A 26322-nucleotide genomic window follows, 5' to 3' on the forward strand; every position below is an offset into this window, starting at 1 on the left:
ATAATTTCTCCCATGTACAGAAACAAAAATAGCTTTATTTAGAACTAATAAAGCATCCCTGTCTCACTCTCTTTTGTGCTTAGACTTCGATTCAGTCATCCTCACTATCCCTTTCCCCCTTATTTCCCCTCTAGAAATAAACTGTTGTTTCTACATTAAATTTGACATATAGGAAAGATTATATAATTTGATCTAAGGAAAATAAATTTAAGGAATTCCTCTAATGAACCATATTGTAGCAATGTAGGGAAGCTGAAGTAAAGTAGCAAGACACTGTGAGTAGCTGCTTGTATGTTTATAGTTAGGCATATTTCCTATACTTAATTGACAAAGAGACTAACATAAGCTAGGGTTTGTTTATATCGACTATACAAATTTTCTGGATAAGTCATCACTGGATTATCCTGGAACATATCATGGCTGTAAAATTATCCAGTTGGAGGATGGGGATACAGAGAAGCAAACGCTTTGTCTGTGATTTTAAATTGTCTTTTAACACATTTATTTGCAAGTCTAACTATGTACATTAGACTTTACAAACTTTTGTTCATTGTGTAAAATGACTATTAAAATTCCCAAGTCTTCAGCACTGGGAAAATGCACCTTTTTAACTGACATATCTTTTAACTTGCACGGTGCTAAACATGATTTTGTTCTTAATCCAAAACAAAAACAGACATGTCCAAATGTGCTAGTCACACACATTATTTAGTATAGTATAGGAAGGCCGTTGTGCACACAAGCTCAGAAAAAGTGGCCATACAGTAGGGATGTAAGTGACTGGTCAACTATCCGATAAGCATATGCTTACCGGATAGTTGACTCGACTAGACGCTTCCTCCCCATCGCTGCCTCTATCAGAGAGAGGCAGCAATGGGGCGAGAAAGAGCTAGTGCTCCCCAGCACTGTCTCTGTGGAGGGGGTCAGGGCACAGCGGAGAACTGGTGGCACTTCCGCCTTTGAAATGCAGCAAGAGCAGGGCTCTTGCTACATTTAAAAACAGAAGCGCCGTGGGAGCAGGGAGCGAACATCACCCTCTCCCTCCCCCTGGTGTTCCCTGCTTTTGAAATGTACAAGAGCCCCTGAAGGAGATGCCCCTTAACAGCTCCTGCTCAAAGATTTCATAGAGCTCAGGTAGGATTTAAATTTGGGGCTTTCCTTGAAATCCCAGGAGAGGGCCAAGGCAATATTACTGCACAGGGAGCTTTATTTATACTATGTGACAGCTTTCCTGAACTTGACCCATCAAGCAACTTGTTCAGAACTCTTTTCAAACCGTTGACATGTACGAACTGCAAAATTTAACTTTTAAAATTCAGAATTAGTGTTAGTGAATTATAGTAAAAGGTGACATTTTCATATCATCTTATGTTTGTTTAGGATTTTACTGTGTATTTGTAGTGCTTATTCTTTGAATTCATGGCCCTTAGAGGTCTCCATGATACATAGAGAGTTACTAAATAAGCATATAGTTAATAACAGTGAATCTCTGAAATGCAAAGTATTGGACTTCTCAGACCCCGTATAGTGGTGAGGAGAGAAGAGAAACCTGTGCTGAAATTGGGAGCTTTCTTCTTTAAAAACCTCCCATTTTGTTTTTAAGGGAAAACATATTCAAAGCTAATATAGGGAATGTTTAATGGACAATGTATATTCTCTTTTGGAGATGGATGCTGCAGTTACATGAGTTTTGTCAACTGGAAATATTAATTATAATTAATCATAATAATCTATACTATGCATTCTTTTTAATGAATGATCCCACAATTCAAACTATGTTATCTAATCATGAATCACTTGTGCAATTGTTTTGGGGTTGGAATGCAGCAGCACAAAAGCAATATTACAAAACAGCTTTGAGCAAGGAGGTAAGAATAACCATTTCCAATTAACTGTAGAGAGGGAAGTTATATAAGTACTATATTTTATTATTCATTAGTATTGGAGTAAAGGATTGGAGCTCCATTGGTGAACCTTTCTGTTTGGTGCTGTACAGAGACAGATCAAAATACGGTTCTGTCCCAAGGAGTTTACAGTTTAAGTAGGTAAAATGGAATTTAGTCAGTACATAGGTGCTAACTGCCTTACTTGTGCAAATACTGAATTTACCTCTCTTCTAAGTATGATTGATTTCACATTTTATGCTATCTCCAGATGCATAGCATATATTGACTGACACCAAAGGCAATAACAAGGCTGAGGACAATATGTACCATCTTTTAAACTGTTGTTAACCCTAGAAACACTCACTATTTGTTTCATTATTCCCTTGTGTTTGGGGGTTCTTTTTTTTATGAGAGATGACAAAGACTTGCAGTGAGATGGCTGTAGGCAAGGAACTTGACAAGCCAGAGAATTATAGGTTTTCTTAAGTGCGGGGGAGGGGAGAACATATGACTATTTTTGGTATTAGCGGGATTCTTCTTGCAGAAGTATAGAAGTGATGGGTCAGCTCCTGTCATTTGAAGCAGAGGAGTTGAATGTAGAGACAGACATTCTTATTTTACTTAATGTTACAGGAAGGCATTAATTGACCTATAGCCATAATTATCATGTTGGCCATTGAAAGCCTATAGCTCAAGAACTGACAAGTAAACATTTGATCGGTGAGATTTAGAGTTGTTTTTCACTTATACATCCTTCGTCAGTTTCAAGTCCAACAGTAAAGTTGTGGGTAGTTTTCATTAAGAAATGTTTGATGTGGGGATGCTATTTGCAACTAAAGATGAGACTCAGAGTGGGTAACCAAATTGATCAATTTGATTTGCATCACTGTTGGTCATCTGTAAATTCTCCAACACTTCAAAAAAGTGGCACTTTATCCAACCCTACCTCTCCCAAGCCCACACCACCCACACTAAATTATTGTTTATTAAAGGAATAGCAGCTGTTGCAAAAATCTACTTAGCAGCTGGTGAGCTTGTATTATGGTTTTTTTTGTTCAGTTTAACTACATTCAGACAGGGAATAGAGGTTTGGATAATATTTGTAATTCTGATGAAGCACTTAGTAGATTTTTAATAGCCCTTCATGATGAGGGCCTGGCATATTCTGTAGCAGTGTCACATCTGTTGGCATTTTTTTGCCAGACTGGGTGGCTTCCAAGGTCTAAGTCAGACTGTGTGTCACCACAGTAATAGAGGATGTGAGTATATTGTACCTGAATTATCTCCACCTAGCTAATATTGGCATAATATATGGTTTAGTGTGGATTTAAGGCCACGATCCAATTGCAAGCAGTATGTGGGAGTAGTGTGTAGGAAGGACACAATCACATAAGGTATTTTTAGTTATGTATGAAGCAATTGAGAAGAAGGGGTATAGTAGTGATCTTACACTCTGTGTATTTCAAGAGATTACCAGTGGCAGAGAGGATCTTTGTTAGAGGCAATAGGCTGATAAGATGGACAGGAATCCCTACTCTCAATATGAGCATATGGTAATGCAAAGGAGTGATACATTCATAATGCCTGCATTTACAGCAAGACACACATTTTTAGGGCTCAACAAACAGTATGAGGTTTGAATCAATTCTGCCACCCTTATGTCATCTGTGCTTCAATCACTGTTTCTTTGAAACATCACTAGTGAGTTTTGGGTTTTGCCAGACGATTGGAGCAGCTCTCCACTGACTCCAGCTAGTCTGGAACTAGTAGGTAAACAAAGGTGGGAAAGTTCACAAAGTCTTGGAACATGCTCAGTAAGACATCTCCAAGAGTGGAGGGCAATTCCACTCCTAAGTATGTCAGGAAAAAAAGGGCACTAAAATTCAGTTATGTCAGTGAAACATAGAGACAGCCATACTTCACGGGAGAGGAAGATTACTGTCCTGAGAACTGATCCTTAAGGCCTGCTTTTTACAAACTTCAGGGATATGCTAGAGACAGATTTAATTAGGGATTCCTTGTTAGCTGTTATTGTAGTTAGATGTTTGAGGGAACTGTATTGTGTGTGTTTGAAATGTATGTTTTATGTGTGTGCGTATAGAGGAAGAGGGGGAATGAAGCCGCTGCTCAAAACTGTTGAGTTCATTCAGGCAGAGAGAGAGAGAGAGAGAGAGAGAGAGAGAGAGAGCCTTGCTGGGAGCAAAGTGAAAATATCTGCCGGAAAGGTGATGCTCATAGGCCTGCTTTTACTAATTGCAACAAAAGGATAACCACAAAGAGAAGGGTACCAGGCCATTTAAAGAACAGAGTGCTTGCTGTTTGTTCAGCTCTTTGGGACAACATCAGTGTCAACTCAAGGGTGTATGATCTAAATGCCTGGAATTTATGGCCTGTTTACTTTCCTGCACTGAAGAAATCTGTGTGTTTGATATTTTTTTGTTCTGTTTTATTTGCACAAATATTTATTATATTGCTGTAATGATAAGATTGTGCTTAGATTTATGAGGAGTCTTGCTTAATCAAACTTGGAATCTGCACCCCGCACCCACACTCTGAACATCTTGGCCCTAGCCCAGAGCCCCTGCCTGCACCATAAATCTTCTCATCTCTGGCCCTGTCACAGAACCCCCACCTCCAGCCAGAGTCCTTACTCCCTCCTGTATCCCAAAAAGTATGAGTGAGGGTGGGAGAGAGTGAGTGACAGAGGGAAGAAGGATGGAGGGGGGTGAGGCAAAGGGCAGGCAAAAGTGTTTGTTTTTCTGAAATTAGAAAGTTGGCAACCCTACATAAGAACAGTCATACTGGGTCAGACCAAAGGTGACTCTAGAGTCCCAGTATTTGGTAAAACTGTTAAAACGCATGTTTGGTTCCATTGGTTTCAGTGGCACTACTTGCAGAGAAAGGTATTAGTCAGCAGGAATAAAGGTGGCAGAATGGAGATCATGTTAATCAGATCTGAGAAGAAATGGTTTCTTCAAATCCTGTATGCCCCATGGACAAGATACTCGGATGGTGCCACAAAGTTTTCTCAAACTTCCATTAGGTCATTGCACACTTTGATGCTGTATTAAATGTGTATTAGATAAAATAAATTGTTGAGCTTAATTTAGACAAGTTGAGTCTTTTTTTATTCCAATGAATGATAAAGTGTGATTCATTTAAGAATAGCTGGGAAGTAGGATTGGGACTTGGTGGTTTTTATGCAGTATTTCAATAAAAGTCAGATTCGGATGGATTTATCTGTATAATTTAGAAAATCCTCATATAATAAACTTCTTATTGTATTACTTATTTTTTTCCATAGGAAGGTTTCTCATTTTGACAGACACATTGAATTGAAAGAAAGTTGTAGGATTTTTAATTAATGTGTATTGCATGTAACAAGCTGTCTGTTTCAAATGTAAGGTGCCCAAATGAGACAAGAATTTTGATAATCTTGCTCAAGATAGCAAGCAGTGTTCCCTCTAAGATGGAGCAGCACAGATGAGTAATCAGCCTTGCCCAGTCAGTCAGCTCCGAGCAGTGAGCCCTCAGCCTCTGACTGGGCAGAGTTGATTAATCACCTGTGAAGCTGTGCTGCCATGCAGTTTAGAGGGAACACTGGCAGCATGGCCCATAGATCCAGTGGCTGGGTCTCAATAGTTCTGCAGAAGGAAGCAAGCATAGATGGGACAGGAGGATCCCCATGCCAGCATGCGGCACAGATAAGCATTCTTGATGTACTCATTTTAGGGTAACACTCCTGATGTGTTTGGCATTGTCCAAACATATAAGAAGACACCAGAGCAATGGTTAGGGGACTGGTGATGGAAAATGGAGCCTTTTATCTGTCCAGTTTGAGTCTTGCTTGTTAGGAAGAGACTGAATGCATGGCTTTCTGTCACTTGTGTCAAGGGGGCTGATGAGCTCTTCCCATTTTCTAGTATACACAAAGTCACCACTACAGGTGGGACCCCAATGGGCACTCTTATCAATGAAGCCAGGACTGAACAAGGATCGAAATTAAACCAGTAGTTCTCAACCTGTTTACCCTTACGGGTCTCATATGCAACTGCCTGTCTGCTATATGGGTCGCAACCACACAATGTCTATGCTACCTGTACAGCTACCAGAAAAATAAGATTTAGTATTTGTTATGTGACAGCAATATGATTCAAATTGATCAAGTACCGTTCATTTCAACACTGGCAAATTTTGCTAATTTAAAATACTCTAAGAGTATTTTAAATTAGCAAAATAAGTAAAAAATTAATTATTAAAATTAACTAATTTATTATAAGGGTGGCATGGCATAGTTTATTGCCACCCTCCCTTCCACTCTGCTGCTGGCTGTGCAGCTCGGCTGAGTGCCCAGAGAGTGTGGCTGTAGAGTCTGTCAACAAAAGATGGGGAGCACTGCCTAGTGAAAGCTGCCTAGTGAAAGCTGCCCCACCACAGCCTAGTGAAAGCTGCCAGGGACTCATCCAGGGGCTTTATCCTATTAGCTAGTGCCCCAGCCAGGGACTCCCCCCAGCCTTTCCTCAGACTTCCCCTTCATCCAGGGATGTCTTCCAATCAGTCAACATCTCCCTTTCTCCACGCTCCTGGGATTGTCCCTCAATATGCAGAGTCCCCAACATTGGACTGGGAAATGTGTTTGACCTGTAGAGACGCGGTACCCTGTCCAAGGCTAAACATCCTCTCCCAGGGACTGCACCCAGACGCCTCAGCAATTGCCCCCAGATCTACCAAGGACTGCCACTAGTCCCCAACCTAAAGACTGCCCCTCTCCTGCACTGGCTGCAACCCCTCCCTGCAGCCCTAAACCCCTGCAACCTGTTTCCTTGCATTTGCTAGTCTCCTCCCTCAATTGCACATAGCTCAGCTGTGCAGCCCACCCTGCCCTGCTGCTGCTGTGGTCATAGCGCTAGGGAGCCTGCTCCAGCCAGTCAATGGACTCATGATCCTGCGGAGACGGGAGATACTAAGTAAGCATCCTGGACTGCTGCCAGTGTCACTAGGACTGATCTGTGTGCATGTAGGGAGTAGGAGGACTGATACTAGGCCCTATTCAGTGCTGCCCCATTTTTTTACATCCTGCCAGCTCTGTACCTGATGCAGGTTTCCCTCCCATTGCACCTTAATTATGTCTCTGGGATGCAGCTATGTGCTGATTAGGCCACAAGTGGCCTGTAGGCGGTAGGTTAACTAAACTATCCTTATGGGTATAAAAGGTGTTGTGAATAGAAGATATCATTGTCTTAGGTTTGCAGTTGCCCTTCATCAGCTATGTTCACTCAAAAAGAGAAGAGAAAAGTAGCAGAAGAAACAGATTCAGAGGCTGTGTTACTTTCCCTGTTGGGAAGCAGCAAAAATTAAGGGGTCTTGTGAATTCTTGAAAGTGTTGTCCTTTGTCTAGTATCTATATGCATTGTGTAAAAGGACTTATGTAGTCAGTTTTGTGAAAATTTGTTATCTAGTTTTGCCATAAAAATCTTTTGAGTAGGACAGAGGGATGTGTTCCCAGTCATGTTCTTTATAATTGATATTTACCCTTCCCAGCATAGAACCTTCCTATAGAAAAACTAGTTCTGATAAAATGAATACTCACCCTGAACAATCACTACTGAAGTTTGGAAGAGTTATTTCTGCTTCTGAGCTACCTGTCGGCCTGGAAGTGAAATATTAAAATACAACAAACTTATATCATTTTTTTTCTGATGTGATTTCAAAAAGGAAGTAGTGGACTTCCTGGACTCATGAAATTTCTAGTCTATGTTGATCAAAGAGTTATATTCAGGCTACTAAAGGAAGTTGGCTACTAAATGGTAACTTTTAATCATGCTAAATTAGTTTAAGTAGTTTGTCACCCAACAGATTGATTGGTGGTAGTTGCAGGTGAATTCCCTGGCACAATCTGAAGACCACTTTCCTAGGGAAAATATTGATAGGAGGCAAAAATTTTAAACAGTGAAAAAAATATGATTCAGGAGTAAACAGTTATTCAAACAGAGCATGGCATTGCTGCTGTCCCCTTTATCTGAAGCATTAATACAAACACTTAACAAAGTTTATGTATGCTACTTAAATTCAAGTCTTATCTACGATAATAAAGACTAGTTACTCTCTTTCCTGAATAATACTACTTGAATAGATTTAAAACAGTGAGGATCCAATTGGAATGCCTTTCTTCTCCCTTCTCTCTCTCCGTGTATATGCAGACCAAATGCAACGCGAAGATTGAATCAACAAAATGAAACAAAATTTCCTTAGGAGTTTTCAGTCTATATTTGGGTTTTGTTTCTTAAAAACATATTCATTCAGACCTGAGCTGGATTAATGATGGAATGTTGCCTTAAACATAGCGGCTACGTCTACACCGGCATGAATTTCCGAAAATGCTTTTAACAGAAAAGTTTTCCGTTAAAAGCATTTTCGGAAAAGCGGGTCTAGATTGGCAGGATGCTTTTCTGCAAAAGCACTTTTTGCGGAAAAGCGTCCGTGGCCAATCTAGACACGGTTTTCCGCAAAAAAGCCCCGATCGCCATTTTCACGATCGGGGCTTTTTTTGGAAAACAGAACTATGCTGTCCACACTGGCCCTTTTGGGCAAAAGTCTTTCAGAAAAAGACTTTTGCCCGAACGGGAGCAGCATAGTTTTTCCGGAAAAGCACTGATGATTTTACAGGCGATCATCAGTGCTTTTCCGGAAATTCAAGCGGCCAGTGTAGACAGGTGGCAAGAGCAGCTGCTTTAGCGGAAAAACTTGCCAGTCTAGACACAGCCAGCAAGTAAACTCAGGACAAACAGATGTACAGATATTTCAATCTGTGAATCCTGCATTAAGTAATCCCACCCGAGGTACATACATAAACTCTTTGTACTTACGTCAAGATATACCGTCTGTTAAGATGGCATACAGTCCACTCACTACTTGTCAAACCCCATCACTCTTACATAGGAGCCAGTTGATTATGGATCAAAAAAGCAGCCCATGGACCATGAGTGCTGTTATTTTTGTGGGCATTTCATCTTCATTGTTACCACTGCTGTAGTGACATGTGATGTCTTTGTACTTGCTAAAACCTATGTCATAAAAAATCAATGCTGGGTCATTGTATACAATGGGGTTTCAGTATCTCCCACCATTGTGTATAAAGACAATCTAGTAGCAGATACTGCTACCAGGATACTGTCAGAACCAAAGAGTATTGAGCAAGTTGTCAAGTACCATATCTTGGAATCATTACAAATGATGGAAATTTCATAGGCATAAAGGAGAGAAACATCTTACTGAATATGAGTAATATTTTCTCTTACCACTCTGTTAATGTCAAATGGTAGGTGTCAGACACCTTCCAAACATTGGTTTTCTGGAAGCAATTTGGACAAACTCTTGACCAAAACATTGTTCTAATTAATATATTGATGGTAGCAGAAATCCAATTCAGAGTTTAGGTATACCATGCAAAATATGTTACCTAGTCACATTTTAAAATCTTACTAATAGATACAAATTGATAAATAATAATTCTAACCATTGAGAAAATACATGTAAATGCTGCTTTGATGACTAATCTTGTTGCTGGTTGTCTAAAACGAAGGAGCAATTTGGCCTTCACAGCTACAGAAATAAAGATTGGGATCAATGTCAGTAAAAGTGAACACAGATCTGTTAGTAGCTTATTCAATACCTCTCATTTATTACATTTTATATCTGTGTAATGGCATTAGTGTCAATAGAATGTCTGTGTAATAATCATGGCATCATTATTATTTGAAATGAAAAAGACCTGTTAGGTTGTTTTATGCACCCTTCTGCCACTTTACACTTGTACCCTGGAGTATATTCAATGCATTTCTAAAGCCTTGTACTGTGAGTGGTGAAATCTCTGAATACATAGCACGATTCCACTACCCTGCAGTAATTTCTTTCTCCTTTTTAAAGTATCTTGCTCCCTTGTATTAGGTCAGAGATAAAGCCTCTCTGAAAGAAATCCATTGTAAGGCAGGAGTTTTACTACTAAATGCACCACTGCACTCATGGACAAGGTACATATGCTTTATATTCAACATTACTATTATCAGTGCTTTTCCTGAAAGGCTTTAGATTCTTTTTTGTGTTTTCCTAGTTCGTTTTCACTTTCATCAACAAAGGAAACTTTATGGAACTGACCTGAAACATCTATCTGTAGAAAGAAGTGAAAGTGATGTACTGTATGTTAAACTTTTCATTGTGAGTGTGTTGAAGATATATAATGTTTGCTAAAGATTATTGTTAGAGTTACAGGGCTAATTGCACCTCAGTCCCCTGTCTAACTCTCCTTGAAATGTCAGGTTTCATGCCCTGACCTATCTCAGGGTGAAAAGTCATAATTCTTCTCCCATTAAACAGCACCACTTATTACTGTGAAGATCTGACTGGACCCCTCTGTCTCTTCCCCGTGGGAATCACACAGATTCCTGAAAGGAAGAAACACAGGTGTTCAGTACATAGTGATATAGTGAATAGCAGCCTTCTTAAAACAAAACAAGTTTAACAACAAATAGACCAAAACACTATAGAGAATTATTTTAAAACAATGAACAGCTGACACTCTATCTAAACTCATCTAATGATTCATTACAAGCTCATATAAATGAGCTTCCCTTTGAGTTGCAGGAACAAAACAGACCCAATTTACATTTGTTATCCAATTGGCACATGTTTTTCCCCAGGTAACAAGCTAGACCATCTGTGTTGGATAAGATGAGTGCTGGCCAGCATTCACTAACTAAAGGGTTAAACTCAGGTAGCTAGGGGATGCTGACAGGGAACCAGGAGAGCCAATGAAAGAAAGTGTTTAAGTTTAAATAGAAAGATGTACCTGCCTGCTGTTTCCTTTGTGTGAGTTTTAAGCTAGGAGCTGGGGAAAGCAAGATGAATTGAACCAGGCAGAACTACCATGCCTACAAGGAACACTGGGCATGGAAATGGACTGAACCTGAAAGTACAGATCAATAGGTAGAAAAATGTATATTTAGTCACAATCAGGTTATTTTTTGTTTTGTTTTGTTGTTTGGTTAAACATCTCTGTTAAATCCATGAACCCCCCATTCGCTATATTGTGACACACTGCTGGCTAATTCAGAGCTCTGCCACTACAGCCTGGCTGAAAAGGCCAATTACAGCTAGTTGAGCAAGCCAGGGCCTGAAGGGTTAATGGAAGCAGCTGTGGGCCTCCTTAGCCAGAGGCCTACATGAGGCAGCCAGAGAGGAACTGAGAGAAAGAGCCAGGATATGGCTGAGTGTGCTCCCCAAGCAGAGGGGAGGAGCTAGGGTATAGCTGAGTGTGCTCCCCAGGCAGGAGGAGAGGCTGGCTCAGTTTGCTGTAAACCAAAGCTCTGTAATTAGAAGGTGATGTGAAACTGACAATAAAACACACAGGTGACTGCACAAGAAAGGGTCTTGTGGATTAAGAAGATGTACCATGGTGAGGTACCTGAGCTAGGACCTTGCCACAATATCTAAGCTGCACCTAGAGATACCATTTTTCTCTGTGTTTTAATCTGTTCTTAGTTGTTTTATAATATCTGCCAACTGTCTTCATAATATTCTTTATCAAGTATAGCTTATGTTTTTTAATAAAATAACCTTTTTAATAAGTTGATTTGATTATTGTGTCCTAGCAGGGTGTAGCAGGAGGTATGCAAGCCTAAGACTGAGAGGTAAGCCCTCAGAGATTGCATTTTGCTTTCTGTTTTTTTTTTCTTTTTCAAGTTCTCATGTGGTAAAAGAGCTTGTGGTTATTCATCTAGAAGAAGTCCAACTGCTTCCTTTCTAAGTCTAGGAAGAAAGGGTTTTTTTTGTTTGTTTGTTTGTTTTGGTTCACTTGGTGGTGGCAGCTATCTCCCAAGGCCAGGGAATCTGTGACCTTGGGGAGTCTTTGTAAGCAGAAGCCTATAGAGGCAAGTTATTTAAGGTCTTTTGCAGGCCTCCACCTTCTGTACTTGGAGTGCCAGAGTAGGGAACAGCCTTGACACCATCTCAGATAATGTCCCTATGATGGCTGCTCCATTATTTGGCAATTAGACCTTTTCATCCTTAATGGCCTGTATGACACTCAAGGGTGCAATCCAGACCAATGAGGGGCAGTCTCATTTCTGTCCAACTTGAAGGTATAGTTAGCAATAATAGGACTCTACTTCTAAGGGTATGTCTAGACTTACTTTCACTTTTGAAAGAAGATATGCAAATTTGGTGGTAATTTGCATCTCTTCTTCCGCTCCTTTTTTGAAAGATTTTTTCGAAAAAGCAAGCAATCTAAACCTTCTTCCTCAAAAATTGAGATTTACAGGTTCCTTCGAAAAAAGGGTTGCTGTTTCGAAAAAAACTCCTTCGAAAAAGCAATCGGAAGAAGATATGCAAATTACCGCCAAATTTGCATATCTTCTTTCGAAAGTGAAAGTAGGTCTAGATGTACCCTAAAACTTTAAGTCAATAACAAAGTATTCTCAATTACAAAAAAGTATCAAAAGAATAAAAGTATATCAAAGATCTGGACATAAGAGAAAACCAAGAGAGTACAAACTTAAAACAACTAGCTCTAGAAATCTTAAATATGGAAGGTAGAAACTTTTATTTCAAGTTTTCTGTCTTTGAATCAAATTTCAGAGTCACTTATTTTTTCATGAATGAGAGCTACTAAATAACTACAGTATCTGAACATTTGCTTACTGAGTGAGCCTGCCTGAAACATTAAACAGTCTCATAAAGTATTTTTCAGTTGCAATATAACTTAGGACATGATCCTGCAACTTGCTGAGTTATTCCTGGGGATGCTAAGCACTGCAAGTTTATGTGGAATTCAGTGTAACATTAGTGAGCTTGCAGAATAAAGACTTAACTCATCATCTGGCATAAACTGAAGAGGAAAGATTATAGGGTTCTTCCGTAGAAAAGTTTTCTTCTTGTTTAATTTTTCCCTTCTCTATTCCCCTTTCTTATTCTTCACAGACTTCTTTTTCAAGAAGATATTTTGTGATCTGACTGCAATACTACCTTTGCCATTACCATACATATGGGAAAATCTGCCTGCCTCATTAAATCCCTGATGCAGTGTGTTGCATATGTAACATATTATTTCTGGTGACATCAGGTTATATTACACCATAATTGTAAAGTTACTTGTAAATATGCTGTTTCTTCCCCTCCAGGCAAAATTAAGAAAAGTGCACATGGAAAGCAGATTCTTCTGTTTTTTTTTTAATTTTAATTGGCTGAACTTGATACTCATGGTAACAAAAGACTTGCAGTACTAGCTACCTTCGGGCATAGCGTGGACTGGTGCTGTGCAGCCTTCTTCTACAGAGCTTAGATAAAGCACCTGAATGCTGACTAGCTTCATTCCTCTTATTTTTGTCCGGCTGTGTCTACACTGGCCACATAACCCGTAATAGCTATGGAAATGAGAGAAGTCAGAATAGGGAAATGCGCGGGGGATTTAAATATCCCCCGCGGGATTTAAATAAACATGGCCACCGCTTTTTTCCGGCTTGGGGAAAAGCCTACTTGCAAGTAGGAATAAGAGATCCTCTGGAATTCCGGAGGATCGCGCCAGTCTGGACGCTCTTTTCTGGCTTTTCCCCAAGCCGGAAAAAAGCGGTGGCTATGTTTATTTAAATCCCGCGGGGGATATTTAAATCCCCCGCGCATTTCCCTATTCTGACTTCTCTCATTTCCATAGCTATTACGGGTTATGTGGCCAGTGTAGACACAGCCTCCTTGAATTGCTCTTCAGCAAAGACAGGAAAATGTGTCAAATCACATTAACCTGTGATATGTGCTACTGATACATGTTCTTGCCAACATTGGAAGCGAGAGCTATCGACTGATCAGTAAATAGATATGAACATTTTAGGAGAGAAATAAGACTTCTTTTTGCCTCTGTTGCTACATGTGGGGATATACATAAGAGCTTTTTTGCAGGGAAGTAATGGGAATAATGAAAATGTTGCTAGAATATTTGTTCTTTCCCTGGCTTCAAACTTGTTGGGATCCCCATGGTTCTATTGTGTTATCCTTCCTGTTCAGTGTTGATGTACAGTATTGTGCTGAGGAAGAAAATGGTATGCAATGCCAAGAATATGTGGCTGTACTTAGCTGTACATCTCCTTTTCTTGAATCTGGCTTCTCTAGTCTTCCCTGTCAACAATGTCAGACAGAGGTAGGCCTATGTTTATGCCAGATAAGATAGAAGTCATGGTGATGTGTAAGAAGAAATGGGGAGGTCTTGTGCCATCATTTGTTATATCTGCATTCTCTGATGGGTCCCAGTTAATCAAAACTCTTAATTTTAAGCACATGAGTAGTCCCATTCATGCTTACATAGTTTTGAACTTTCATGAAAAATGGTGATAAGAATTATGTGGAAATTCTTGCTAATTTTTTTTAAGCAGCCCTGCTTGCCTCAGTGATCTGTGTATTTGTCACTGTGAGGGAGTGAAGAGAGGAGGGCCTGGCATCACAAGGGTTAAACAAAGCCTTTTGGCCAAGCTATCCCCACCCCATTTTACCTGCAGCCAATACTTGCAGCCAAGGCTTGGAGGGAGGATAAAAGGAAGGCGCCTGGCTTAGTTAGGGTCTGAGCAGCAAGAAGACAGGAACGTGGTTCCACAGGACACAAAACACAAAGCTGGTCCACTTGGCCAGCCACAGGAACAAACTACCCCACTCCCTAGGATAAAGAGAAGAACCTACTAGAAACCCTAAGTGGGGAATCTGGAGGAAGGAGCCATACCAGCAGCTGGAGGAGCAGAGGAATGGGTGGGGGTGGGGCAGGGGCAGAACAGACATGAGTTCAGAATTCATAGGGAGCATGGGGCAGAAATGATGGCGAGCTAGAGAGCAGAACAGATGTGGGGGTAAAATTGATAGGGGACAGATGGATAGGCAGGTGTGATATTCTTCTCATTTCTGCAAAAAAATGATATGGCCCTCTTTCTACTTTCAGACCACTTTAAATGCTGGTGCCATGTTCTTCTTAACTTTCTTGTTTACTTCACATAAAATTGAAAGTGTGTGTTGGAAAATATTCGGAATCCCTAATGGTCCAGCATTGAAATTCATGCTGCTGTAGAAGTTAAGATCTATTGTATTTCTCCTGCTGACTGTATCTGGAACTTAATTGTTTAAGATCACTGGTAGGTGATTCTCAGTTGAGAGTAATCAATAGGAGGATGGAAGGAGGTATGGCCTAGCCAAAGCTATAAATGCACCCCAATTTGCTGGTACCTTTCCTGGTACAAAGGCACAGTGTTGACTCCTATTCTGCTTCCCATCCAGTGTAATACCAAGGTCCTTTTATGCTGAACTGCTGCTTAACCAGTCATCCTCAGCCTGTAGCAGCACTTGGGATTCTTCCATCCCAAGTGAAAGACTCTGCACTTGTCCTTGTTGAACTTCATCAGATTTATTTTGGCCCAATCCTCCAGTTTGCCTACATCACTCTGGATCCTATCCCTACCCTCCAACATAGCTACCTCTCCCTTTAGCTTAGTGTCATCTGCAAACTTGCTGATGAATGCAATCCATCCTCTTATCCAGGTCATTAATAAAGATGTTGAACAAAACTGGCCCTATAATTGACCCTTGTGGTACTCTGCTTGGTATGGGCTACCAACCAGACGTTGAGCTGTTGATCACTATTCGTTGAGCCTGACAAACTAGCTAGCTTTCTATTCACCTTACAGTCTATCCAATCCATTCTTCTTTAACTTGCTGGCAAAAATACCATGGGAGAATGTATCAAAAGGTTTGCTAAAATCAAGGTATATCATGTCCATCACCTTCCCCATACCCACAGAAACAATTACTTCATCACAGAAGGCAGTCAGGTTGGTCAGGCATGACTTGCTCTTGGTGAATCCACGTTGTCTATTCCTGTTAATAAATTGCCCAGATGCTATAAGGGTAATTCATAGAAAGACCTGAATAAAAAACAGAAGTTCCCTTCCAAAATGAAGATAGTTGACACTGGACAAAGACAAGATCACCAAATTCATGTTTACCAGTGACCTAAATTGTAGCAAAACACAGATTGGAACAGAGGAAGGCAAGTACATTCAGAAACAATGGCAAATATAAGTGATAACTTCTGTCATATTGTGAGAATTCAGTTGCATAGTTAACCACTTCAGTATTATATAGAATCCTAGGTAAAATACACTTCCAGATCTGACCAAAGGACCTGTCATGTGCCATGTTGAAACATTAGAGAGACATGGTGGATGAGGTAGTATCTTTTATTTGACCAATTTCTGTTCTGAGACAACATCAATTGCTCCAATAAAAGATATTAACTCACCTACATTGTCTCGCTAATATCCTGGGATTAAAATGCAGCTACAGCAACACTGCATAAAACTTTGAAACGCTGGCCTTCCCATGCTACCATTATGGTGACATTTCCAAAAAAGCGCTTGTAAGCATAGTTGCCCCACACAAGATATGGTGGCACGATGTGTGGGAGGGATGACCACTTGGAGTTTTTATTACAGTCATGTGTTTGTTATCTGTGCCAGCTAAAAAAGCAACGGGTTAACTAGGGGAAATAAGAACTGACTGTGTTCAGACCCTTTCTGAAATTTAATTAGAAGAGTAGACAAAATAAGAACTGACCTGACTTAGACCCTTTCTGAGGTTGAATAAAGCTTGACTATCTTTGCCTTCCTATTGCTTTTCATTCTCCTAGATCCCTGCAGGTTTAATCAGGACTAGAAGCAGAGTGCCAAAGCACTGCATTAGAAGCTGGGCTTTTTAAGTGTTTTTGATGTCACCAGAGGTTAGAGGTAGTTTTGTTGACCCAACTGGTTTGGATAACGTTTGGATACATATCCAAACTTTTGGTTGCTGATGAATCCTGGGAGATTCATGTAGTTTTCACATGGCTACTAACTATATATCCTAAATCCATAAACTTTTTATACTTTCATATATGATCTAAAATTAGCTGATTGCTGTATCTTAAATAAGGAGATTGATTTTTCTTTTTTTTAAATACTGTGCACACAGAAATATGAGAGCCCTTTGCTTTCTGTTACATGTGTGCAAACACACTGTGCAAAACATACAGTATGATGAATGATAGAATACAGCACATTGTTCCCTTGGATCAGCCTTAAGAATAATCATACTGTTCTTCTCCCTGCAGAATACTCATAAGATTGCTTTGTGGTCAGCAACATGGATTGAAAGGGCAGGGAGCTTGCAGTTGTAGCGTGTTCATCTCAGAAGAGGCCCACATGTTACACTGGAATACAAAACAGACTTTTTAATATATATTTTTAAACTGCTTCATGTGCAATGTGTTGGTGCAATAAGCAAAGCAAAGCTGCTGTATTTGCAGTGAACTCTGTCATTCATGACAGCAATTTTTATTCCTGTCCTAAAAATAATCTATATACATTGTGATTTTTCTCTGGTAGGTTATAGTCACAGCTCTGAATTTGGGTGCAAAAACAGGATAGGAAAATATTGAAAAGATGCAATATGACCTGAGGTTTTCAGCCTCTTATTTTCGCAAGTGACACAGGCTGAGATAAAGAACTATAGCTTTCCTTTGATTGACTGCATAAGGACTGATTATTACATTTCTCAATTTTAGATTACAATTGATATGAAAGCAAAACTGTCTTTCCTGTATGCCAGCTTGCCTTTATTGATATATTTTGCATCTGAATAGGAGCTGCTATATTCATTATTAATTATTATTATTGTTTATTGTTGTTTGTATTCTGGTTGTATCTAGGAATCCTAGTCCTGGATCGGGGGACTGCGCAAAAGCCTGTCTGTTGATTCATAAGGAGGCAAAGATCAGATGGGGGCTAAAATAGCTGAAACATATTCAAAACCAATCTTTGAAACAGTTCTTAGCCTTCTATAATGCAATTTAAAGGAAGATGTATTTGAATAGATTTCAAAGCTGTTTCTGAGGAACTGCTGCAGCTTGTGTTTTATTGCATTTTTTGAGGGGGAGGGAGGGAAGGTGTGACCTTTTTATGGGGAAAATATCACTAGGTGAAAGTGAATCCACTCTTGCTTGGGACTTGGAGGTTCCAATGTTTCCTAAGGATTTCCTGCCCTAGGCACTAGATCATTCACATCTCCTTTCACTACACTGGAAATCTGTTTCCTGGAAATATTGCCATAGGAAAAGAGTAACCCAGAATGGTTAAAGGCACATTTCCTATCATGTAATAAGCATCATTCTTGGTTTATTGTAGATAACAGCTGCTGGAGGGCATCTGAAATTTACCATCTCCTATGACCTCACAGAGCAGGAAGAAGCTGTTCAAACAATATTGCATTCTGATATCATCATAGAGGTAAAGTATTTCTATTTTCAGTGACAAGTTTTGTCCTTCTCTTCTGTGAACACTGAAGGCTAATTAGTATCCAAAAGTGAGCAATCAAAATTGACATATAAAGGTGTACCAGCAGCCAACAGCAACAAATAAAGATCATACCTTAATGATTTAAAACTGCCTAGACAAGACTAAGTACCCAAAGGAGCCTCTGCAGCTACCAATGTTAGAAAATATTGTAGATTTACTACACATGTAGCAACGAACAAGAAAAGTGAGGAAATACAATACAATAGTAGACTGAAATAGCACTTGTAGACACTTTAAACCAGTATAACACTCCAGATATCCATACTATATAATAACATATATGCTATGCTGCAGTGGGTTATATGGATTTTCTCTGGCCCATGAAAAGCTATGCCACTGGTTTCCAATTGGATTACTTGGACTTTGCCTGCACTGATTTTCTGCAACAAAGCTCATGTCAGGAACATTGTAAATCCAGTGCATTCCTGGTATAGACTGTTCTTATCAAATATGTTTTCCGGTTCTTCTTTATACTAAATATCTTCAACAATACAGCATTTTTCTACCCCTTTTAAATATTTCATTGTCTCCCTAACACGTTGCTCTTTCTAGGGAGCTGGCTTAAGAATCAGCACTTCAGAAGAGGGCATTCACCTGCATCCATTTGAAGAACACACTGGAGAGGTTGTGCTGAAACCAGACAAATTTACTAAACATGGCACTGACTCTCTAGTCAGCAAAAGGGAATTCATGACTGCGCTGGCAAATATAAAAAGGCTTCTCATAAGAGCCACATACAGCAATGGGATGGATGCCATCTACAGGTAGATGTCGGAATTACATGTTTTGCAGCCCCTCTTATATATGCTTTTATTTCAATTTGTGCAGGGCTGAGGTTGTTGTAATTTAAATGGATGCTTAGTGTAGTTTTTTCTCAATTAAACCTCTAGCATTTATTTAAGTCTTAATATTTGCAAATAGTCTGCATTTTTCTATTCTGATTTTTTTTGGCTTCTGCTGGCAAACAGAGAAGTGAAATCCTGTGGATAAAGAGTGAATCACAATTCTACAAATAGATCTATTCTGTGGCAGTGCAGTTCCCTTGTAGATGAGTGATGCTGATGGCTCATAGTTCTGAGATGCCTTGGGTATGAGAGGAAGATCGTAATTTTTGGTTCCTCATTTAAAGAATAGGATGTTCAGACTATGCATCAGAGAGGGATCCTTTAGCTCTCAAAATGAATAACAACTAAATTGACAAAATATAGCTAGAAGGATTTTTTTTAAATCAGTATTGTATCTACAAGTAGCTAATCCCAAAACTTTCCACCTGATTTATGTCAGATTATTCTACTGTCTGGTCTTCTTAAAATGAATAGTTTAATTTGAAGTCTTCTGATCTCTTTCTATACAATGAGTGATATGTGCGCGGAGGGGCTTTATATGAGCCAGCACAGTGGCAATCCCATCTAGCTGGCTGCGCTGTGTAGTCTACATTGCCCACAAAAATCTGGTTCAGTCTATAAAGCTGGCTTTGGATTTGAAATTTCTATTAGTGCATTAGTGGACACTACAGGTGGACCAAAAGGCATCCAGGTTCCTGATACTATAGGTTTATCATTTGTTAATACACTGTTGCTCAGTGACTTGAATTGTGTTTGTAAAACTTGGTTCTGGAAGTGATTCTGTTGCATAGTGGTTTTCCAATCACAGATTATCATTTACACAGTATAGACTAACCCACAAACCAGTCACTTCTGTTATCTAAACCAACTGGAGGAAGAAGGAGCTGACTCCACTCCTATGATTACCTGTCTTGAATGAACTATTATCTGAAGGAGGAGAATAATCAAAATCTCTGTGTTCCCCTGTTCCAATGGAACAGTAGTGCTCAACGTTGTTTAATTCACGACCCCGAAGGCCGGGAAAATTTTTGTCAAGCCAAAAAAAAAAGGCGCCGGGAACATTTTGTTGTCCCCTTTAATTTAAAGCCACTCCCCTGCCACTCTCCCCGCCCCCGCTGCACATACGTCGGGCGCCGAGCTGGGAAAACACAATTGGCGGCTGTCATGGTGCTGTGACTCCCCAGGAAGACAGCCACAGGTTGTGCATCGCTGCACTAGAACACGTTCCTAGACACAGTATGTGGAAGCATGGTAGCATTTCCAATATTTTATTTCACACCTTTATTTAGGGAGTTGAAAACTTAATCATTCAAGTAGTATCCAGCTGAAACATGACAAATAATTTGAAAGCAAATAAATACCAGTTTTGAAACTAAATCCCTCAAGCCACTATAGAAGGCAGCAAGGGGTGGAGAGGCAGGAAGGTAGGTCCGTGGAGCTGGCACGCGAGGGGAGCCTGCTTGAAAGTTGATTCCCCATGTGTACAGGCTCTTGATTGCCCTCCATGCTGCTGCCTCTCTATCAGAGGCAACAGGGTGGAGGTAGAGGGGACAGGCAGATCCAGTGCTCATGGGCGGCTATCCCCCTTTGAAGCCCGCTCCCCCCTCCCTTGCTACCTCTAATACAGAAGCAGCAAGGGGGGAGTAAATATGTGTAGTCAACAAGATTAACTGATAAGCCCAGGTGTAAAGTTTGTTACCTGGTGTTTTTATTTATCTGTCTTAACCATCACCCGTTTCGCGAGTCCTGAAGTTCGACCCACGCCATGCCTGCCCAGCGCTTGCCTTTCTCAGTTGTGATTTGGGCTAGTTCAAATCAAGTTGGGACGTAGTCTCGTAATGCCGCTCTGGGCGGTGGGTAGAGGAGGGTCCGGGCTCGCCCTCACTCATGGACCCCAGCCCAGGGTCCTAAGGACACAGACCTGATGTGGTCTTGTCCAGCTGGAGGGGCTTCCCGCCGAAACACACCAGCCCGCTGGCCATCCGTAAATGCCCTACCCTGGTCTGCTTCCTCTCCCCTCCCCGCCTTCTCCCACCTTCCTTTTAAATACCCCTCGTTCCAGTTCGGCATCCTTCCCCCTTCTGGTGAATGCCACCCTCTTTTCTCCTCCCCTCCGAACCCTGCCCCCTTGCCCACATCACTCCCCCCCCCACCCCCTCCGTTGTTTTCCCGGGCGCCGCCCTCAGCTAGCTGTTTGGCAGCACATGAGCATGCCGCACATGCGCCAACCCCATCTTGCCGCCCTCCGTGCATGGCCGGCGTGGAGAATTTTCAAGTGCAGGGCAGTAGTGCCCCGGCATACCCAGCTCGCTGCGCCCCGTACATGGCCGGCAAAGGGGATTCTAAAGTGCAGGCTGGTAGCTCCCCGTCACACCAGGCTTATCGGTTAATCAGGTAGTCGGCTACACACTGACATCCCTAGTCAGAACTTAGGACTCCTGATTCCCAATATGGTGCGCTATCCACTAGATCACATTACTTCCCCTGTAAAGAAGACCCTTTTTTGCTAAGATGGTTCATTGTATTTTGGAGCATATTGGAGTTTCATGGAAAAATGAAATGAAGTTTCATGGAAATGCTGAGAAGTACCTGCAGGGAAGTTCAATAGGGGAATACATGGATGGGGCAACATAAAAATCCCTAAAGTGTTTTATAGGTTCATGGCAGTTTTCCTCCAGTTGCAATGGGATTGTAGTTGGAAATACAGGTACCACAAGGGCTATGATATCAAGTAGCTATTAGTTATTTAGAATATTCTCTATTTGTATTGTCTCTGGCTGAAAAATGACTTTGAGTTACTCTCAGTCCATTATTCTCACCATCTTGGGGATATACTGCCTGCGATCACCATAGACAGACTCCTAATCAGTACTGATGGTACAAAACCCCTTCCACAGTGGCTGGTAAATCTGTGTGGTTTGAAGTAGCTTTTTGTGTTTGTTTGTAGCATCATCAGTATTGTGCAAATGCATTAAAACTCTGAAGACTCTTTGATTATCATGGTTTACTCAGTGCAGGTGTAGAAGTCAGGGTGCTCAGTGCTGTACAATACAGATAAAGACATGGTGTAGAATCCAGGCTCCTACTGAAATCTATGGCAGTTTTGTTAAGATTTCACCCATGGTCTCTGTAATTAAGATGCTGATGGTACAGACTCCCTTGCACACAAAGAAGTGGTTGGTAAATCTGTTATTTTCTGTTAGATTCCATTTCATTCTAATAAAACACTGTAGGCCCCGGGGCTAAGTGGTAATGCTCTTTACTATCTTTGCAAAATACCTAATGCAATTCTCAATTGGTTGAACACTCAATAATAATTTTGCACATTAAAATAAATGTATAATATTCTGTTCTCTCCATAAAGGATTTGGCTAAACATTAATTTTATTCTTGTTCCCCTGGCCCTACAAATCTTGGGAGTATAGGGAAATAGCTTGAAGCATCTATGTGCTTTGTACCAGTCAGCAGTGACTCTTCTGGTTGCTTAAAGACTAATTTTGATGGATTATGAAGGAAATCAGACTTCCCCAGAAATCTCATGTAGCCCCAATACTAGGAGTGTGAAAAAAAGAAAATGCATGTGTGGAAAATGTTCCTTGGGGTGTGTGACAGAGATGCAGAGGTCCCACTCCTCTGGTAAGCATTTGAGGGTTTTTAGGTTTTTCTAGTGAGTAATTTCTACCTTAAAACAGCAGCAGAAATTCTCTACCTTTATTACCCAGTTTTTTTAAATAGAGCAAATTTCAGCCTGCTAATGACTTCACATCTGCAAGGATTTTCAAGGGTGATGTGATCGTTTGTGTTTGAGAATCTCTCCACAGAGAGATTAAATGAGTTGCACAAAGTCATAGAGAACTGAGAATTAAACTCCAGTGTTCTGAATCCCAGTCAGCCTCAGCCTGAACCAGAAGTTCATCCCCACTCCTGACAGGAGGATAAAACAGCAATAATAATAATAATAATAATAATGAATAATTAATAATAATTTGAAGGCACAGTACTTCCTATTAACTTGTAATGTTGTACCCTTGACTTAGGATGCATTTACACTGCAGGGCTTAACTCGAAATAAGCTAAGCAAATTGAGCTAGGTCAGTTACGTATCTTATTTCGAAATTGGGAGCGTCTACATACTTATTTCAAAATAGAGCACTCTTCCTCCAGCTTCCCTTATTCCTCGTACAATGCAGGTTATAGGCATCAGAGTAAGAAGTCCGCCAGTTTGATAGTATTTTGACACTATTTCGAAATAACTGCCAGCTGTATAGTCGCAGACTAAGTTATTTTGGAATAGCACTAGTTATTTTGAAATAGTGTTGCAGTGTAGACTTACCCATTAGCAACAGCATTTAATCTAGAACGTCTTGTGAAATCTTTTACAGGTAGGGATGCAATTGTTACTCTAGTTTTTAATTAGGAAGTGTCCTCAAATTAAAATCTAAATAAGCCCATTTAGGGCTGCACTGGGGTATTATTTTGAAATAACTCCCCTTATTTTGAAATAACTAGGCGAGCATCTACACTACCAAGTCTGTTATTTTGAAATACTAACTCCTGTTTGTGAAGAGGTATAAGCTTATTTTGAAATAACTCCTGAAATAACTATTTCGAAGTAACGTATTTTGAAATAACCTGGTAGAATAGACATAGCCTTAGAGAAGAGAAGAGTGAAATGCAGCAGACGTCTTGGAAGTGATTGTTGCTTTTCTGCCTAAATTGGGAGACTGTTCAATCTGGTGGTATCTTTCAAACTGATTGAACTTTTAAAGTGTATATACTGTAGCTAGGCAGAACTGAAAACCTCTGTTGTGTCGTGTCACTTAATCCGCCATTGTTCAGATTCTGTTCCAAGGAAGCCTGTAGTAATAGAGTTTGATTCTTCGCTGTTAATATTTGCCATTACAGCTAATGTCAATGTGGTATAGCCTGAGATGGGGACTAGAAAGCAGCTGTAGAAATCCTGATAAAGACAATATATTACTTGCAATCTGAAATAGACTCATCAATGATACAGAGGAGAGGAGGATGGGAAAGGCAAAGCTCTGGGGTCCCCTAAGTATACAGAATCAGCTAAAAGACAAATGAACAATGCTCAGGTCAGTTCCTCATGTTCTTTACATGGCTGATGTAATTCAGATGCCTGCCTTAGCAGGCAGTAAACTATGCTGATACTGCCTGAACTGTCTCCCTTTCTTTTTAATCTTATTTGTATTTAGAAGTCAGCAGTTGCCTGCTGACAGTAACAGTCAGCTTAAATATTTGGTCTAGATGTCGAATCTCAGATTGTTCATGTATCTCCAGGATCCAGTGCTCCATTACTGCCAGTATTATGTATTTTAATGAATGCGGAATGGCACTGAGGAATAGAAATTACAACAATGAAGTGGAAAAAATGCGCTGCAGCTTTCTTCAATGAGTAACTGTTTAACACTAAAAACTGTTAAACACATTAAAATCCCATTTAGCAACCAGCAGAACCTAATGAAAATTGGAACTCTTCAGTGAATACAAATGTGGAATAATGTTAGGTGAAATGTCTCTGTGTAACAGTTTCTCATTGTTCTAAATTATATTACGCAGAGCTGAGAGCTGACCAAAATAGTCAATAGGCAAATGAGATTCAATATTTCAATTTTTTTTAGTTTATGGGTCTTTCTAATCCTCTCATTTGTTTTGTGCATTTTTTTAGCATTTCAGTCATATTTCTTTAATGTCCAATAGACTAGCGATTGTTCATGGAAAGTAGAACTCAAAAAAGGTAACTGTATAACTGCTTTGTTGTGGGGCGGGCAGAGTGGAATAACAAAGGAGAGAGGGAACTTATTGGAGAATCAGATGTGAAATCAGCTCACGCTCTCTGGGTTAAGTTTTATTGCAGGGGTTCTTGGTTTTTTCTGAATTTACTCCGATTTGGCATAAGTCTCCAGATGAGCATTTCACCTATGGAATAAACTCAAACTCTGGCAAAACATAACTCCCTTAGAGACCGACCACACGGAGTACCTCATGTTTCCCCAGGCTCCCTGTTTTGGCTTCTTGTAGCTCTCTTCCCTTCCCTCGCCACTTCTTTTTTTTCATCTGTTCCTTTCTTTCTCTCTGCCAGCCATCCATCCATATACAGGCAGTCCCCGGGTTACGTACAAGATAGGGACTATAGGTTTGTTCTTAAGTTGAATTTGTATGTAAGTCGGAACTGGCTCCAGATTCAGCTGCTGCCACTGAAACTGACCAGGGGCTGACTACAGGAAGCCAGAGGCAGAGTTGCTCTGCCCCCAGCTTCCTGGAATCAGCCTGATCAGTTTCAACAGCTGCTGAATCTGGAGCCTGGGACAGAACAGCTGGGGCACTGCCTGGTACGTTCCCACAGGACCAACCCGGCAGCACCTCAGCTGCTCTACCCGAGGCGTCCCGCAACAAAAGCCTGGTCTGCTGGGGGCGCAGGGGGCGCACTAGCTGCTCCCTCTCCCCCCCAGCAGACCAGGGAGACCCGAGCAAAGCCACACCGGCGGAGGGACCCCGCCGCCCGTGTGGCTTTGCTCCTTTGCCCCCGCGCAAAGCTGCACAGGCGGTGGGATGCCGCCTGTGCGGCTTTTCTCCTGTCTCCCTGGTCTGCTGGGGGGGGGGGGGGTCCAGCAAAGCCGCTGGACCCCCCCAGCAGACCAGGGACACCTGAGCAAAGCTGCCGCCTGGGCAGCTTTGCTCCCGGGCAAACGAGCAAAGCCTCCTAGGCGGCGGCTTTGCTCAGGTGTCCCTGGTCTGCTGGGGGGGTCCAGCGGCTTTGCTGGACCCCCCCAGCAGACCAGGGGGACAGGAGCAAAGCCGCCCAGGTGGCGGGGGTCCCGCTGCCTGGGCGGCTTTGCTCCTGGCCAAACGCCGCGCACAAACATTTCTTGCACAAAAAGAAAAAGCACAGATGCCTGGGCGGCTTTGCTCGGGTGTCCCTGGTCTGCTGGGGGGGTCCAGCGGCTTTGCTGGACCCCCCCCCAGCAGACCAGGGAGACCGGGAGAAGCTTTTCTCGCCCCGGAGGACACGGGTGGCGACCCGCCGCCCATGAGTTCCGGGGCGAGAAAAGCCCCGTTCATAAGTGCGGATCCGACATAAGTCGGGGACTGCCTGTATAGCTGGTTGGGGGGATTTTACTGTGTGTCTGTGTGGAGTTTTCATATTTTTCCAAATCA

At 41.2% G+C, this 26322-nt stretch overlaps 1 protein-coding gene across 6 annotated transcripts in view; it reads left to right on the forward strand.

Moving 5' to 3' along the window:
• The window catches only part of LAMA2 (laminin subunit alpha 2), a 502508-nt gene that overhangs the window by 267602 nt on the left and 208584 nt on the right, over positions 1–26322 (forward strand). For all 6 annotated transcript variants that reach the window (XM_075924144.1, XM_075924139.1, XM_075924141.1 and 3 more), the window contains exons 13-14: positions 18128–18229; positions 18851–19062. In XM_075924144.1, the coding sequence (XP_075780259.1) occupies positions 18128–18229; positions 18851–19062 (314 nt within the window). The remainder of the gene's footprint in view (positions 1–18127; positions 18230–18850; positions 19063–26322) is intronic.

Source organism: Pelodiscus sinensis, chromosome 3, assembly GCF_049634645.1.
Source record: "Pelodiscus sinensis isolate JC-2024 chromosome 3, ASM4963464v1, whole genome shotgun sequence".
NCBI lineage: Eukaryota > Metazoa > Chordata > Testudines > Trionychidae > Pelodiscus > Pelodiscus sinensis.